Below are 18,293 nucleotides of genomic sequence, written 5' to 3' on the forward strand. Positions count from 1 at the left end.
TCAACATAATGTTACCCTATTTACAGAAGGGGGTTTTTTGGCCGTTGGATGATAGGTAGTGTCCGAGGGGCGTTGTTATGAATTATAGCGTTTAGCTTATCTTCTAATTTTTATTTAGTACTTTTTTTACAAATAAATAAATATATTTTTTGAAGCAATTTAGGGTGATGGTGCATTTACACAATTGTACGAATAAGGAGGCGAATAACGAACACGCATGTAGTTACGTGTGAATCGCAAATAGGTACATGTAACGACTGTAACCGATTTGTAGACAGGAATTTCGACCGTCGACCGATTAGTGATAATCAAAGATGAATTTGTCACTCCTATACGAATGTTTCGTCAAAATATATTAAGCCCCTAGTACACAATGGCCCATGCTGATCCATTGCAGGCCATTGCCATTGTGTACACGGGGCAATGGTATATGATGGCGGGCAATGGTCTGTCGTGGCGCGCAATCGGGGAGTTGTCGGTTTTTTGGGCACACTTCAAAGGAATCGTGGCGTAGCGTGGCCTGTGGTGTTCACACAATGGGCCATTGTTTAGTTCGTAACCTACCGCTGACCGGATTAGAGAAACTAGAATTTTATTTTTATATTAAAATATAGTATTTGATCGCCTAAAATGTCAGTATCGTGGAGCAATGAAGAAACTTTCAGGTTTATTGATTTATATCAATCTGAGACCTGTACGTCCATCGCAAGTGGCTTGCCAGGCAGCAATGAGACATGGGCCATTGTGTGAACAGCAATTGATCGTGGCCTCCAGTTGTGCATTGCCTGCAATGGATCAGCATGGGCCATTGTGTACTGGGGCCTTTACAGTCGAGACACAAGGCGATTAACATGTATGTGTAAAATGCACTAGGAATGATGCTACGCAAAACGTGATAAAACCCCAAGACTGCAGGAGCTAGCATGGAACCAACTAGTCAGTTTTACTCTATTAAGTAATAAGGATTCTAACGTGGTTTATCACTTACTTCATTATATGTTATATCCTTATTAAATGCGCTAACTTTTAAAGCTACTTGCCAAACTGGAGTAAGTAGTACATTTTTTTTTCAGGACGATCAGTTGAAGTAGTGCGAAAATTTAATTTTGAAAACTTGGTACGGTGTAAAGTGACATGTTCCTACAAGTTGGAGTGATTGGCACAGGGTGTAGGATCACAGGTTACATAAAGCACCATTCGGGATGGCGTAAGAGAAAAAAAAATGGCAAAAAGTAAATATTTGTCACATGGTGTACATTTTCTAGAATTAATAAAAAAAATCCATAACTTCAAAAATACACGACTTAATTTTTTTTTTCAATTTTTCTGATAACTGCAGTGGCATTACCTTTAAGAAAATTTCGGCTTGACGTCGACTTCTGGGACACCCTGTATACAGGGCTACTTGTAAAACACCAGCAACCTCGCAGGTCAAGATAGCTAACATCATATTATGTAACAACAATCAACATTTGTTCGACGACTTTTGATAATTTGTTAGATTTTATTTTCATACAAAAATAAATATACATTTAATTTTCCTTTTGAATATTATAAACTCTACTCCCAAAAATTAAGTAAACAAGAAGTGAACGAGAGAGGGAAGAAGCACAGGAAGAAGCGTCATCCATGATCCAATCGGCGATGAATAGAACATAGACTTACTTACAAATGTTTAGGAGAATAGAATAAAAGCTTAAAAAATCATTTAAAAATAATTTATTGCGTTATGCCAATAGTCGTAGAACAATATTAATGTTGTTACTGTTAGCTATCATGTCCTGCGAGGTTGCTGGTGTTTTACAAGTATCCCTTTACCCTGTATAATTTTTTGGGTTTCAACTCCCTGTTTCCTGGCTGTTTAATACGAGTTATAAATAAATGTTCCTTTATTGAAACATAAGGAAGACACATAGTACCTATGTCGTATTTATATAAGGATTACCTATTTGTTATTTTTAATTTGTCCTTACGCTTTTAACCGGACGACCTTTTTTTGCTCTTAATTTACCTTTCATTTAGTTACTGCGGATGTAAAATATACAGTTATTATTTTACGTCATCAATCGATTATAATAATATGCTATTTTGCTACAACTCATGACGTTTTGCTTTATTGAAAAGTTGTAGTAAGTTAAATGCCTCCATAATAAAAGTTAGTGACGTATTTCCATGATGTAATAGTTATCATGGTTATCATAGGAATTATTGTAGAATTAAGCAATTGTCACATGTCAGCTAAATAGAATAAGTACACATTGATTCGAAACCCATTTAAGGCTCGTCATTAGCACTTAATTTTAACATCGCAAAAATTATTCGTCTAGGTCAACATATTATGTGTAGTTATTTGAATGGTTAGACCCCGTCCGATTAGGGCCCTTCTGGCCTCCTCCACTCAAGCGACAGCCCAAGCCGAGGTTCGAGATCCCCGTCAAGGGGGGAAGCCCTTCTGGCTAACATTGATAGACACCACACAAAAAAAAAATAAAAAATGGTTAGACAATAAGTCCCATGTCCCCTAGTGGGATAAGCCGTAAGGGGCAGATGCATTTATACATCTGTTTCATTGAACGATTTTCTTTAGGGACAAGTAGGTGATCTGCAGCCTTCTGTGTCCTACCAGACCGAGACATTTTTTTTTCTTCGTCTCCACCGGGAATCGAACCCAGGACCCACCGGTACTACGCTCGCCAGTCAACCAGACAACCACTGTACCAAGGAGGCGGTCAATGGTTAGACAATAATTTAATTAAAATTGTATAGTAACTATAATTTACGAAGAAATATTTATTGGTAGTTTTAATTATTATTTGGAGTTGTCAATAAAATTTATTTCTATGAACAAGATACAATTTTGAGCATGGGACATTTTAGTATGAAGCCTGGTATACCTACCAATTTGCGATAAAAAAAAGTCATTTTGGCGGCAAGAGATGAAACATGTGCCAATCGATAGTACATCAAAATACAAATAGGAAATACTCTTTGGTAAAATGTCGTAATTGATACGGTTTCGGAATAAATAAGAGTTTAAAAAAATTTTTTTTTTTTAGTTTTTTGAATTATTTGTTACTTCTTACACTTAAACGTTAAGAAAAAGCATATACAACTTCTAATTTGTAATAAAAGGGTTTCAAAATGTTGTATTACTATCAAAACGAAAGTAATAAACCAACTTTGGGCTAGGGATACGCACGTGCGGTGCGTCACTTATCGACAACCGTTATCGATATGGTTAGTTACGATGAAGATTAGTTTAGTTTCAGTTTCGGATGCAAATAAATTATTGAGTATTGAGTATTGGAGTAAATAAGTTTTTTTTTTACTTAACCTTTAAGTGTAAGAAGTAACAAATAATTCAAAAAAACTGAATAAAAAATTTTTTTTTAACCCTTATTTATTCCTAAACCGTGGCACATGTTTCATCTCTTGCCGCCAAAATGAAGTTTTTTCAAAATTTCCAACTTTAGGTATACCAGTTAGGTTCCTTGCTTTTTATTTTTAGTAATAAAGCTACATCTGTGTGTGTGTGTGCTTTTTGACTTAGGTTCATAACCTTTTGTACCTCAAAACCAGTATTAGGAAAAACGAGATAGCGACGAATACAATTATGATTCACAAATCTACCTTATAAACTACCGAACTAGAACTTCAAGTTTCCGCATCATAAAACTTAAAACTTAACTCTTTTAATATAGGTACCATGAATATTATAATAATAATTATGGTCCGCCGTTCGTAGGATGTCCGCGCATAGACATCATAATATTAGATAGGTACATATTAAAGTATGGCTATGATGATTTAACCAACAATATCTTCCCTAGACAATAATATTAAATTGGAATGCGTAAACTAATAATATGGGATATCCTAGGGACTAGGGTGAACAAAATATTTTCAGGTTGGTACCTTATTCAAATTCAAATGCAGATCTGCAATTTAAAATATTTCTAAGCTACTTAATATTAATTTACCTTATTATAAAAAAATATCGCAAAAATTCACCGTCTAGGAGTAATCATATTGGAATGATAATTCCGTCGCGTTAGCGGTCATCGTCAAGTATCGATTGTTTATAAAAGTCGTGAATTTCGTTTTGCTAGCAGTTTTATCCTTACTCAGCTAGAGCGCGGAACGTTACAGTTTTAAAATTAGAACAACGATTTTTTTTTTTTAATTATAATTTGTGCAGTGAAAGCGATGGCTTTTCTTCAAGGACCTTCACCAAAACAGGCGGAGATGATTAAGCAAGAACTTGGCGAGCATCCCGGTGATATAGAAAGGGGTGTGATTGATCTCCAAAGCATGTGTGCCGCAAATCCATATTTGCCACGACCTGAACAATTTGGTAATTTTTAATCATTTGTTTAAAAGCATGCCTGTGCTAAAACAAACATAGTTGGTAATGCGATTTCCGACAACTTATATAAATGTAAAGTGTATGACTATAGGTATGACCCGAAATATAAAATTGTTGACTGTTACATTTTTACGTGCATAAATCAGCAATTTACCGATCGACTATTTTTTCTAATCAATTGTTTTATTGAATTTACGTTTATCATATTAGAGTTATTATATTATAATTACTTATATAGTTCTTCTGTTCTTATAGGATACAAGTGATAACTGCGTTAAAAACAACCGACTTTAAACTTGCACTTGCAAAATTCACAAATACCTACAGACAAAAATGCTCATAAAATAAAAACTAGGTACTGCGCCTATCCGAATAAAATTTTTATGGGACCAATTCGACACCATCCCGCATCGAACAAAAAAAGAATCACGTAAATCGGTTCAGAAACCTCGGAGTAATCGGTGTACATACATAAAAAAAAATATATATATATACCGGCCGAATTGATAACCTCCTCCTTTTTTTTGAAGTCGGTTAAAAACTGAGAATCAGCCAACATCTAGGTATTTTTATACCTCTTATAGTTCTAGGAGTGGCAGAACATATTTTGTTGGGACAGCAAGTACCTAATATGTATTATTTTTTATTTTGATAGATACCTTATAATTGTTATTTTTTTAAATGGCATTTTAGAGTGTTCATGCACCTATGTCCAATACGTGCCTATACTTTATTCAACCACTATCTTTGTTATTTTAATTTTTAACTATTCGACGTTCCTCAAAATGAATACAGGTTTTTCATCAATAGATAAACTATAAATTTTGACTCTTAAGAGTTCGTTGTTCTAGCAGGATATAAATTCCTAAAATATATGTACCGCTAATTTGATAAGATTTGAATAGGTAGGTATGTGTTTTTAACAGACGTTCCCAAAAAAGTTCGGAGGTGCTATATGCGTAGTTTTTTTTCCTTAATGACAATTTAAAAGGTCAAGAGTTGAGTCCGTTTTCAAAGTAGTAATAAAAATGTGTGTTTATTATATAACTTGTAACTTTAATTGGTGTAAGATATTGAAAAATTAACATTTTTGTGAAATTACTTAGCATTGTTTTGATTTTTTTGTTCATCTACGTACGTCTGTTTATGGGCTATTGGTAAGTTCACGTTAAAAAGTACATACCTAGTAACTATTTTCTTATCTGTGGCTTTACCGTATAAATATTGTTCATATTCAAAACTAGTTTCGAATAAGTTGTTAGCATTTTTCGAAAAGCTCCGAAATCAATCGTAAACAGAAAGAAAATATATTAAATAGGTTCCTATCTCCATAAATTAATATTATGCATTTGAAAAAAGATAAAAAGAAATGTCGGCAAATTTTATTTTTATTTATGCTTGTACACAATACTTCTCTGTCTAAATTACTGCAAATACCTTGTAATTTAATGTAAACACCGCGGTACTTTTTAGGGTTCCGTACCGAAACGGGTCCGCACTCAGACTTCGTTCTCTCTGCCCGTCTGTCTGTGACCAGGGGGGCCGAGACAAATGGCAAAACGCTTGTTATCTAAAACATTTCTATACTATTAATGCTCTTACCAAATAGTTATATATCTTCTTGGCCAAGAAAATAATAATAATGCTCTGACCACACTAGAACTTTAATTTAAACGTCATAGCTAATCACTTTTAAAATTGTTCAAAGCATTACTGAAAATAAAATATAAAATTTATATTTATTGCTATTTAGATGCCAATTGATCGTGTGCATAATATTAATAACGATGCACGTTTGAATCGTTATATCTCAGAAGCGGTGACCCCGAAAAAGAGTTTTGAACCCTTTATAGCTAGTAAGTATAGATAATTATTATAATTTTATGATCTACAATTTCGGTCAAAAGTAATTTTATGATAAGTACCTAAAACATAGGTAGGTACCGATTAACTACCGTTTCGGTGAAAATTGATAAAATTGTAAAAAAATACTATTTTGGTATAATATTAACAATGCATTATAATCCATATACATAATATTATGTACTAGCTTCCGCCCGCGACTCCGTCCGCGCGGATAAATTAAGATTTATTTTTTCTACGTATTTTTCCGGGATAAAAAGTAAGTATCCTATTTTATGCCCAGGATAATAAGGTATAATTATACCAAGTTTCATCGAAATCGAACCGTTAGTTTTCACGTGATGCCTTCACATACAGACAGACAGACAGACAAAAATTTTTTTAATCATATAGGTATTTGGGTTTGGTATCGATCCAGTAACACCCCCTGCTATTTATTTTTTCAATATTTTCAATATACAGAATTGACCCTTCTACAGATTTATTATATGTAACTAACTAGGTACTTATAGATTTAGTAAAAATATTAAATAACACTCCAATTTTATTATTGGTATAGAAACAATTACTTTTTGTCACGTTATTCATAAACCGACACTTAAAACTTAATACCTTAGTCATGGCGTTTTATAACTTAACTGCCCATATTTAATAATCTTTATTATTGCAAAAGTAACTACTTACATACTTATTTATTTTAATGTCGTGCTAAATGTAATAAAATTATTTTTACCTTTTATTTAAGACCATTTTAATGTACATTCTTAATTGAGAAAAGTTGGACGTTGATTGTATGACACGTTTTATCTCAGGAGCTCCTGGACCAATTTCAGAAATTCTTTCACCACCCGCGTGCGGCCGCGGTCGGCCGCTCTAGTTATTGGATGTACGTACCTAGGTACGTGTTTATACCTAGAGGGGCCATAGATATAGACTAAAAAGAATAGGTGCAATGCTTTGCTCGTAACTCGTTCAATGTACCATGAATTTATTAACATGTTCCATTGTTTGTACTTCAACCATTTAGATAGAAACACATAGAAATTACGATAAATCGCCTCATCCCTCCTCATCCGTCCAAAGAGCCCTTATAGGTACTTAGGTACGAAGATTTACCAAGCGCTTTTTCTATCCTTTATTGGTTTGGTAAATTAAAATAACTATCTACGGTAACTAAATAGGGGGTGTTCATGTTATTTAACAACATAAACATAAACCATTCCAGTATTTTCATTCATTGCTATTTTGCTATGTATATAGCAATGAATAAGGTACGCAATAATTAAAAATAATTGTTATTTACGTTTTCTATAATGTTCCTACGTATTGCCACATATTACAAAATACTTACTTCGTTATAACCATGTTATAACGTACTATTTTATGTCCAACTAGCTTACCGCCCGCGGCTTCGCCCGCTTTGTCTAAAACCTAATAAATTATATACTAAAACCTTCCTCTTAAATCACTCTATCTAATTAAAAAAACCGCATCAAAACCCGTTGCGTAGTTTTAAAGATTTAAGCATACAAAGGGACATAGGGACAGAGAAAGCGACTTTGTTTTAGGTATACCTACTATGTATAGTGATGATGATATCTATATGTGGGTACTGGGTACGTACTTCAGCGATCTATACAGCCTTATTGGCTTTATTCAGTTAGACGCATAGAAGAACTCATATTTATGTAGGTATATGAATTGGCGTTATTTTATTTTTATATTTTTTATTGTTATGATACAATAAAACTGTAATATTTAAATTTGAAGGAAGGATAAGTATATATGACGTAAGTAGGAACTTAATCAATGAAAATGCCACAAATTAAAATGTAATGTGAATAAAAAATAAAATGCACCCGAGAAAAAATCTACATTTTAAATTATTCCATACACGAGCACACGTAATGTTACCAAGTTACAATATATATAGAAGGTAATGCAACCTTTTTAGTATTCGAACATAATACCTACGCTTTCGCAAATAATTGTAAAGCAGACTTTAATTGTTATTTTATAGAAGTCTTGGACCAAATAAACACAACAATGAGCTTTCTCATTACTTTCTGTATTATTATATCGATTATGAAACAATTTGAAATTAGTTATGCATAGATAAATAAATAAATAAATAAATAAATAATTCTTGTTCCGTCCTGATACAGCAGATATAATCTAGAGGTGAAGGGGGTATCTATATTCTATAACTCCAAGAAGAGATTCATGTCTCTAAAGTTGCAGTATTATCCTATTTCAAGCCTATCTAGTAACACACTAGTAATGAGTAATGCCATGTTGGTCATTGCATATATGCATCAAGACTAGTCAATTCAAAACAAAGAACAGGAAGGATGCAACGGGAAGGTTACATAGATTATAAGCCTTGAGCTTTGTGACTTAATTGAAATGCAATTGCACTTTATTAGAGGTTATTGTCGTGTAGTCCTCGCGCCGATGAAGCTTAGCTTGTTAGACAAGTTATCTCTATTTTTAAAGTAGCTGGTGTGCAACCTGTTTTAACGTTTTACATAATATTATATAAACGACCGCCAATAAGGGCCCATAGTAATTGCTTTACTTACTCACAAAGACTTTTATAAATAGTCAATCACACTGTGTAATCACATTACCGATCATTAGATACAATATTGCATAAAGTCACTTTATTAAAGTGCATAATACAAAAATTATAGTGCATTTAACTACTGTCCCATTCTATTAAGTGCTCCTACTGTTAAAGGCTCAAGGCATTGTCATTTGTCATGTACCCAGCTATAGTAGAACATGCAAACCCCAAAGATACAGGACGACTCCCACGCACAGTTTAGCTAGTAATATTTATCTTTAAATTTCCCATGGAAGTGACTTTCCAACATCGCAATATTTCTCTGATTCTCTCCTAGTCGTAGACTCTAGAATAGATATGTACTCCGTATTCAAGACACGCAACCGAGGATGCGTATATTATTATAATTACAAAGATGAGCAGTTTATATACAAGATAAGTAGAATGAAATGCGGAATATAAGCTACTTATAGCCAAATGCACGTAATATATTCATTGACTAGCTTCAATATTTTCAATATACAGAATTGACCCTTCTACAGATTTATTATATGTATATAGATTAAGTGTCTATTTACGCTACTCATGTAATAAACAAAGACAACACTGAGTACTGACTCTGATAAACAAATATAATTATTTAATCAAAGTTTTCGTAAGAGCTTTTATCTGCATATTATGTCCAAGAATAACAAAGTTCGATGACCTTTATAAAACCTGATCTGATGACCCTGGCGGATAAAATAATACTGTCGCATATTTCTATTATATTTATAGTCAAATAAATAAAAAAATTATGAGAATAAAAATGCCCCTAACTTTTTCATCACTCTACCATCACCCTGCCCGGTATTCTGCTATACAAAACTTTGGTAGGAAAACTGTATAATTTAAGTAATAAATAAGCTTACAAATCGTTGTATTGTTGTTCACAGATAATGCCCTATTGGAAGTATTCCTCCGTGGATGTCGAATGGACTTCGAGAGAGCCCGCAACAAATTGGAGGCGTATTGCTACGCACACTCGCGGTATCGAGACCTCTTCATTCATCGGTCCCTCAACGAGTCACCGCTAAATAATGTTTTCAAATTTCTGTGAGTTTATACAATTTTAAAATGTAATGCGTTACATATGTATTATTATAACAAATGTTTTCATTTTCGTTCTTATTCTCGTTAATTTGACGGCGATTTAGTTTTTTTATAAAATATATTATTAACTTTCAAACATTTAAATGTTAACTATAACTAAATATTAAACGAAATTTATATTGTTCACAATAAATTAAAAAATATTTTTGATTTGCCTAAAAACAATGATTTCTGGTTGCATTATTCAATTATCTGACCTTTGAGAAGTTGTACATTATGATTCTTGTTTGAGTGCAATCTTGTATATTATGTAAATCGGCAAAATGAATCTATATTCCAATATACCTATATAATAAAATATTATGATCACGAATTCACGACCACGGAAGTATTTGAAGAATTATTTGTATTCATATCTATACCTACCTGCATTTAAAAAAATGAATCGAATTTAAAAAATCAATAAAAAAAACATTGGGGTTCAATAATATGATTTTTTGTATTAATCAATAAAGCAAAATAAAAATAAGAATCTCTGTTCGCCGATTAGGTACGGTATCACGTCAATTTTAACATTTTAATATGTGCGGACGAAGTCGAAAATTAAGAATTTGAAAATCAAGGACGTACAAATGATAAATTTTGATAGGTCTATGACATTACAGAAAATGAAAAAAAAGCAACAAAAATCACATGTTTATTCTTTGTGAAGTTAACATTTCAGTCTGTGTGACTGTACTTACATCGCGTGAAAACAGCTATGACGAATTAAATGTAGTTTCACAGTTAGGTACGATGAATTATTTTGTGCCCGCCTAAATTTAGGTTTATATAATTCGTTTCATAGTGGTTTGATAAAAAAATAACATCATATAAGTTTAGCCTTGACCTTTTGTATTCATCAAATATCACAAGCACACTATCAATAGCTTTTTTTAGGTACCTCTGTCTAAATTATTCTTCTAATAGAATAAATATTAATTCCCATCTTTCAGGGATATAGTACCTCTTCCAAAGTTAACAGACGAAGGTCTTCGTGTCACAATCTTCAGAGTGAGACCCAACTATCCAGAAAATTGTGTTGATATAAATGCAGCAGTGAAGGCTATATTGACAATCAGCGATGCACGCTTACGAGACGAAACACTTATATTGGGCGACGTCTTCGTCTGGGAGGTAATACTATCCTACAATTATTATTTATTTAACTCTGGCCCGGCTATAGCATAATAGCACTCAGGGAATCAGGGATCATGTACCTACATATAGGTATTCAACGGTGAAAAAAAAATTAAAGTCGATCCAGTAGTTCCTGGTTTTAGCGTGTTCAAACAAACTCTTCAGCTACCTATATAATTTAATTAGTATATATATATTTGGATTTCCTGCTAGGTAACTGCTTACCATATGACATCTATTTGTTTAATGTATTGGTAAATGCTACCTATCCATTATCGACTGTAAATTAATTGCCAGTTACCATATTCACAATTAAGGTACTTTGACCAAATTGGCCAAAATTAAATTACATACCACCTATAATATTATATTAAAAAACGAAAAGTACTTAGTTTCTGTATAGCACCATTATTAACTCAATGTTTAGCACACCTCACTAGGTACTTGTCAAAGCCATCAATCACCATGAGGGATGACTTTGTTCACGAATGCAGCACCAACTTCTAAATTGTTCTAAGTTGCACATACAAATGTCATCATCAACTACAGGCGACCCACGTGCGGGCGTCCATGGCCGCGTACGTAGCAGCCGCCGCCAACTCCGTTCGACGCAGCATCTACCTCGCGCAGGCAGCGTACCCCCAACGCATGAAACGTATCCACGTGGTCGGTGCCGCGGGCCTCGTCGCCTCCTCACTTAACCTCATGAGATCGTGCGTCAACGAAAAAGTCAGGAAACGGGTATGCAAATTACGTTATACATATCAAATCATTAATTGAACGTTTAAGTTAATTTCACGGTTGATTGATAATTTTTGTGTTAAATATAAACGTTCAGAAATCCTCACTACTGAAAAATTAAAATTGGTTGGTTGGTACTAAACCTGTGGTAGAAACTATGTGTAAAGGTCGAACAGCTTGTAGGTAGGATTAATATTTATTATATTATATTATAATCGTTAACTATTTTGCAGACCGGAAATCAATGCGATTATGCTTTTACATTTAATATTTGTTGATTCCAAAATAACCAAAACTGTCATAAATAGTACAATAAAATAAAATTACAATAAAGTAAAATTAAAATTAAAATTTTTAAATATATCTAGTAAGTACTTGGTATTTCAATTTTTCACATTTTGATCGTTCAACGCATTTCTCATCACCTTACTTAACTTAAATTTCAAATATTATAAGATTGATAAATTCACCTTTTATAAAAAGTAGGAAAGCTGTTAATTCATATTACCATGTACCAATAATGATATTACCTACCTACTGATTACCTTAAATCATTAAGTGATCTTTAAAGCTTATTACTAATTTTTCGTGAATATAAAAATGATTGAACTGATTACCTACCTACCTCAGTAGGTAATCTGTTAATGTAAATCTTGAAGCTTTTTGGCAAGACTAATATATTTTAATTATTTCAGTATTACTTGCACTCCAAAGTGGATGAATTGCTAGAACATTTCCCGGCAAGCATTATACCTGCGGAGTGGGGCGGTGAAGAAGAATCATTCGAAGTTCTCACAAAGAAATGGCGCCAGAGAGTCGATGACCTCCGAGAATATCTTAGAAATTTCAATGAAATCTGTCAAACTGCCCCGGAACCACAATTTGATATCGATATTTATGGAACTGTTGGAGCATTCAGAAAGTTAGAAATTGACTAATGTCGCGTTAACGGTTAAACAATATAACGGGCTCCAGAGTCCAGACAATGTCATAATCCAATCGTTAATTATTATTAACAATAATGTGTTTAGATCTATTGATTTATTGAGATCTATTGAGATCTATTGATCTAAACACATTATTGTATATAAATAATAAATGGGCTGAAATATTGATTCATCCAGTTCATATTACATGACATCCAGTTAGAACAATAATAAAACAATTAACTTAAATTTATAGGGCCTATCCGCTGTGCTCAAAAAAAGGTGATAAATAACCATAACCTATTGTTTCATGGATATGGAATGTTTGACCAGAAATATAATAAAACCATGTAATAAAAAGAAATTATGTAATTGGTATTAAGTAGTGAATAAGATGGTATTCATTGTAAGGACGGACGAATAGTTTTGTAGACTTAGATTTATTTAGATAAAGAATGTAATATAAGTATTAAACTGTTTATTATTCAATTGTGTTTCATTGTGTCTCTAACATTTAACACCCTGGTACCAAAAAGTTTCGGATAAAACATGCAAATTACTAAAATTAAAATATGAAACTTGTTTCTGTCCCGCAGCTGGGCTCCAAAACCAAGGCGTAGCGTCGGTAAATCAAACTTAACGTTTGTCATATTCACGCGAGTAATGTTATAATTTATGAACGAATCAATAAAATGGGTATAACGGCCTGTGGTCTTTATGGCTATAAAAACAAAATAATTTATTTCAAAATAAAAATTACGTATTCTAAATACTTGGGAAAACCAAGCAAATGTGAGACGGATTTCGTCTTGAAGGGGGCTGGCCGGCTGGAAGTAGGTAACATTTTGATTAGCTACCGCATGAATGGAATTCCATTAGTCTACCGCTATTTACCCAACTATTTCCAATTAGCATTTTATGTATCAATATTATATTTGAAATATTTACAGAATAAAGTGACCCTACCACGATTCCATCAACCTCGCCTTCAGGTCTAAGTTTATCAGAAAGCTATATTCCGACAAAAATCATGTTTGACCGAACAATAGATTTACAAGAGATTTACACATTAAAGAAACTTGATACATATAATATATTCTATACTTTATTTCACTTCAGCGAGCGTGGTCAATAAGCATTAATTCCTTTTTCAGTTAACGTATTTTTTGACCATTGAGATACATTCAGCAGCACTTATCTATAATATAGCAACTGAAGAATGAAAATAGGAGACTTTGAAAAATTCCATTGACCATTTAGTAACTAGCGCTTGTTATATTACATAAGATGACCGAGCTATGCTCAGTATTTTATGTATTTATAGGACATTTTCTAAGATTCTTAGTCTAGAAAGATTATCGCCTCCGAAACCCATAGTTAGGAAATACAAAAGTATCATGAAAATTGTTTCAACAGTTCAGAAATTCTATGATATAATATTATATTATACATATATATATTATATTATTATATTTCATACAAGAATTGCTCATCTATGAGCTTACACAATTTAATGCAATAGAGGACAATGAAGATTAAAAAATACGAGCCTGAAATATTTTGGCCAATAGAATACGTATAGACTTTAGGATGAAATAATTGATTGGCGAAAAATATTATTCAATTTACATGAACTCTATACGCTCAACCTTATCAGTTAGATACAGGAGGAATTTGATAAGTAGTTAACTTTAACTTAATTCATACAATTTAAAAAAATTGAATGGTATATTTTTTTCCGTTTCAGTGTTCCGGTGAAGTGGCGCTGTCAGTTATATTCAAATTTCTTTTGTAGGAGTTAACAACTTCATTTTATATTCAAACTAACTTCCAATCACGTAAACTTTTACAATTATTCTGTTATGAAAATGGTTATGAACAATTTTTTAAGCTATTGCATAGCTTCTATCGCGGGCCCTGAGCGCGGGGACCGAATCGAGAAATTCCATAACGAACAAAACCTCACGCTTCCCACTCCGATGGGCTCGGAGGTGTGGCTTGAAGGCATGCTAATTGCTATGCAATAGCTTTACCGCGGCAGTCCCCGAGTGCCACAAGTCTTTTTTTTTTGTCCCCCAATTCGATCCCAACAAATGGTCCATATTCATATAATAATGAATTATTATTATTTGGGAACGCATCATGCCACTGAGGACGGATTCTGCCCTAGTGCAAGAGTTTATTCAGTGAAGTATTCGATCGCAATCTATATGATTTATCTACGAACTCTTAAAGCCCATTTTGTAATGGTAGAAAAAGGCACGCGGGACGTGAGACAAGATTATGAATAATCTTCCTCACACGGGACAATCTACACGCGTACAAGATAAAATCTGCACGATATTAATAACACATACAACTACTATAATACTATGCTTGCTTTTTGTAGGAGTTCGGAAAAATAACACTCACAAAGAAAAAACACAAGTCATTTTTGACCCAAAATTCTATGGATGGGGTGCTAAAGTGTATTTATTTTACCCAAAATTGAAAAAAATATTAAAAAAAACTAAAGGGGACCTAACGAAAAAATTGTGGGACCTTAAAGGACCTAACGGAGACCTATCGATCAAGGCCATTTTCGACCCAAAATTCCATTGATGGGGTGCTAAGTTTGCATTGGTTGGAAGGGGTGATTCATTGAAGGCATGCCAATAAAAAATAATATTTTATGAATTTTGAACGTTTTGTAATACGTCAACGTTTCAAAAAATTGTCTATTGACGTATGACTATGACAGTTATTTGACATGTTCAACAGCTTATGTCATTACGTGGCCCGATGTTGGAGTCTTGGAAAGCGAAAGAAAAATAATACGAAAACAATCTGTTTTTAGTGTAAATTAATACAATAATTTAATAAAATGAAGAGCTGCAAAAGATGTATAGTTTTCCTATTGACTGTATTTGCTTTAATCAATTTAGGAAACAGTTATATGATCACAGTAGATGCTCACGCCGAAGAATGTTTTTTTGAGAATGTAGAAGCCGATACGAAAATGGGTAAGTTCAATTGTTAAAAGTTTGATAAAATGAAGGTATAAACGACACGTTTTCGTTAATTTAAACATAAGTTTCTACACTTGCTTAACCATATCTTGCCATTTAGATACAAATTTAAAAATCTTTAACAGCATCGCATTATCTTAAACTTTCTCATGCTCTATTCTATATAATATAATGACAGTAAAAAATAATAATCGTGATATACTCCATTTGCCATTGTTTTCTTACAGGTTTGACTTTCGAAATAGCGGAAGGAGGCTTCTTAGACATTGATGTAAAAATTACTGGACCAGATGGTGCAGTCATTTATAAAGGAGAAAGAGAATCCTCTGGAATGTACACATTCTCAGCTCCAACAGCAGGCCGCTATACTTACTGCTTTAGCAATCAAATGTCAACAATGACACCCAAGGTACAAATGCATCCAATTAGAAATAACTATATGTTAAATAACCTTATTTAACCTTAAATCAAAATAATTGTACAATTAAATATTTATTTACCATTTGAATTTACTCTTTTTTAGGTTGTTATGTTCAATTTCGAAATTGGAGATGCACCTGGCAAAAAATCTGGTGAGAAGGAAGATGAAGCCAATCACAACAAACTTGAAGACATGATAAAAGAATTGGGAACTACTCTCAAAACTGTCAAGCATGAACAGGAGTATATGCAGGTATGTTGAGTTGTCTCTAAAACACATCAGAAATTTTATTTATTTATTTATAGCCTTTATTGCCAATATTTCAGGTTACATTTTTACTTAAAACTAAAATTCAATTGCATTGTGGGTGTTGGCGTGTCCTTGTGACACAAAGGCCTCTTCCAACTTCTTCCACTCGCCACATTCTTTCGCCTTCCGTAACCATAGCGGCCCCACCACTCTCCTTATTTCATCTGACCACCTTTTTCGTTGTCTTCCTCTTTTTCTATTAGCATCTACTCTGGGAGTCCATTCAGTAATTACCCTTGTCCATCGGTTTCCCTTTTCTCTGAGCATATGCCCTACCCACCTCCATTTAAGAACCTTTGTCTTTTTCACATCTTCTATTTTCGTTATATTTCTTATATCTAAAGCTCTTTTTCTATGTTGTACATCAGAAATAAGGCTTACTAATTATATGTGGAGTTCTATCTTTTCATTGTATAGTACAATTCAAACTTAATGGCGTTTCGGAAGTTAGGGCTAATACCTAAATTGTTTTCTGCGCATCAGATAATACTATGTTAAGAGCCACAATTAAGTTTGAATCATACTATACCAAATCTTCCTTTGCCTAGTTAAGAAAGTACAAGTGATAACTGCGTTAAAAACAACCGACTTCAAACTTGCAACATTTACAAATACAGACAAAAATGCTCATAAAATAAAAACTACTCGACCTATCCGAATAAAATTTTTATGGGACCAATTCAACACCATCCCGCATCGAACAAAAAAAGAATCACGTAAATCAGTTCAGAAACCTCGGAGTAATCAGTGTACATACATAAAAAAAACATACCGGCCGAATTGATAACCTCCTCCTTTTTTTTGAAGTCCATACATATATCTTTGTATTTGGATAGTCTAAAATAGGATTTTTTAAATTGTCTTGAATTCAGAGTTCTTGTCTGGTATATTAATACCTATAACTTTTAACTTTTTGATTATGCATGAATTAAGTGGAATGTTATTGAATAGACCCAATAAATATGATACATCTGAATGTTTTTGCAGTATGAGTAGATTTTTTTTTCACAAATCATACAACAACAATCAAATAAAATAATTACTGAAATTTTATATCCAAACAAAGCAATGATTTCGAATAACATATGAAGATATCTTTCATATGGGAGTGCAAAGGGTCAGTTAATTAAACTATGTGTTTAATATTAACTTATTTTTTATTCAATCATAGTAAAAATAAGGATTTTTTTCTATCCCAATCAATCAAAGCAAACACATTAGATCAGACTTAGTACTTTGTCTACAAATGGGCTGTGAATTCGTTTCACGTATAGCTCTGTACAGCTGAGTAAATACAAAGAGTGTGTTGTAATTTCAATTGTCTTGCAGGTGCGAGATCGAATCCATCGCGACATCAATGAAAGCACAAACTCGCGTGTAGTGATGTGGTCAACATTTGAAGCTTGTGTTCTCATTATTATGACAGTCGGACAAGTTTACTATCTCAAGAGGTTCTTTGAAGTCCAACGTGTTGTGTAAATACTAGTATAGTTTTTATAATAATAAATTATAGATTTTTTTCTACAATCTATTTATTTGACTACAATCTAGATCTTTTATTGAATCTTGTGAATGATGCCTGTTTTTTTAATGTAAATGTGTGGAAGTGTTGATTTTCAGTTCTTTTTTTGCAGTTCAAATCAAAGTTAATTTTTATCTTCATATTGCCATGTTGTAATATGAAATTGCTTATAAATATGCTTATATTATATTGTATATACAGAATGTTGATTTTTCATTATGGTTGTTTAAGATACTCAATGAAATTATGTTTAAAAAAAATCATAATTGAAATATTTGATTTCATAATAAATAATACAAA

The 18,293-nt window shown here is 32.8% G+C and overlaps 2 protein-coding genes across 2 annotated transcripts; both read left to right on the top strand.

Moving 5' to 3' along the window:
- Window positions 1-4,092: 4,092 nt before the first annotated feature.
- Window positions 4,093-12,826, top strand: LOC123700482 (alpha-tocopherol transfer protein-like). Its single transcript, XM_045647711.1, has 5 exons — window positions 4,093-4,354; window positions 9,731-9,890; window positions 10,883-11,063; window positions 11,616-11,807; window positions 12,503-12,826. Exons 1-5 carry the CDS (start codon window positions 4,207-4,209, stop codon window positions 12,743-12,745), a joined length of 924 nt encoding a protein of 307 aa, XP_045503667.1. The 5' UTR covers window positions 4,093-4,206; the 3' UTR covers window positions 12,746-12,826.
- Window positions 12,827-15,485: 2,659 nt separating this feature from the next.
- On the top strand, window positions 15,486-17,992 carry LOC123700489 (transmembrane emp24 domain-containing protein 2). The gene is made up of 4 exons (XM_045647723.1): window positions 15,486-15,735; window positions 15,969-16,150; window positions 16,265-16,414; window positions 17,801-17,992. Exons 1-4 carry the CDS (start codon window positions 15,597-15,599, stop codon window positions 17,948-17,950), a joined length of 621 nt encoding a protein of 206 aa, XP_045503679.1. The 5' UTR covers window positions 15,486-15,596; the 3' UTR covers window positions 17,951-17,992.
- The last annotated feature ends 301 nt before the right edge of the window (window positions 17,993-18,293 follow it).

This window comes from Colias croceus, chromosome 19, assembly GCF_905220415.1.
Source record: "Colias croceus chromosome 19, ilColCroc2.1".
Taxonomy (NCBI): Eukaryota; Metazoa; Arthropoda; class Insecta; order Lepidoptera; family Pieridae; genus Colias; species Colias croceus.

What these genes read in the sequence shown, in the direction of transcription:
- LOC123700482 (XM_045647711.1), top strand. Translation starts at nt 4,207, where the DNA reads ATGGCTTTTCTTCAAGGACCTTCACCAAAACAGGCGGAGATGATTAAG. An exon ending in GCCACGACCTGAACAATTTG is followed by an intron (nt 4,355 to 9,730) that starts GTAATTTTTAAT and finishes TGTTGTTCACAG; the next exon opens with ATAATGCCCTATTGGAAGTA. An exon ending in AATAATGTTTTCAAATTTCT is followed by an intron (nt 9,891 to 10,882) that starts GTGAGTTTATAC and finishes CCCATCTTTCAG; the next exon opens with GGATATAGTACCTCTTCCAA.
- LOC123700489 (XM_045647723.1), top strand. Translation starts at nt 15,597, where the DNA reads ATGAAGAGCTGCAAAAGATGTATAGTTTTCCTATTGACTGTATTTGCT. An exon ending in TGTCAACAATGACACCCAAG is followed by an intron (nt 16,151 to 16,264) that starts GTACAAATGCAT and finishes ACTCTTTTTTAG; the next exon opens with GTTGTTATGTTCAATTTCGA. An exon ending in ATGAACAGGAGTATATGCAG is followed by an intron (nt 16,415 to 17,800) that starts GTATGTTGAGTT and finishes ATTGTCTTGCAG; the next exon opens with GTGCGAGATCGAATCCATCG.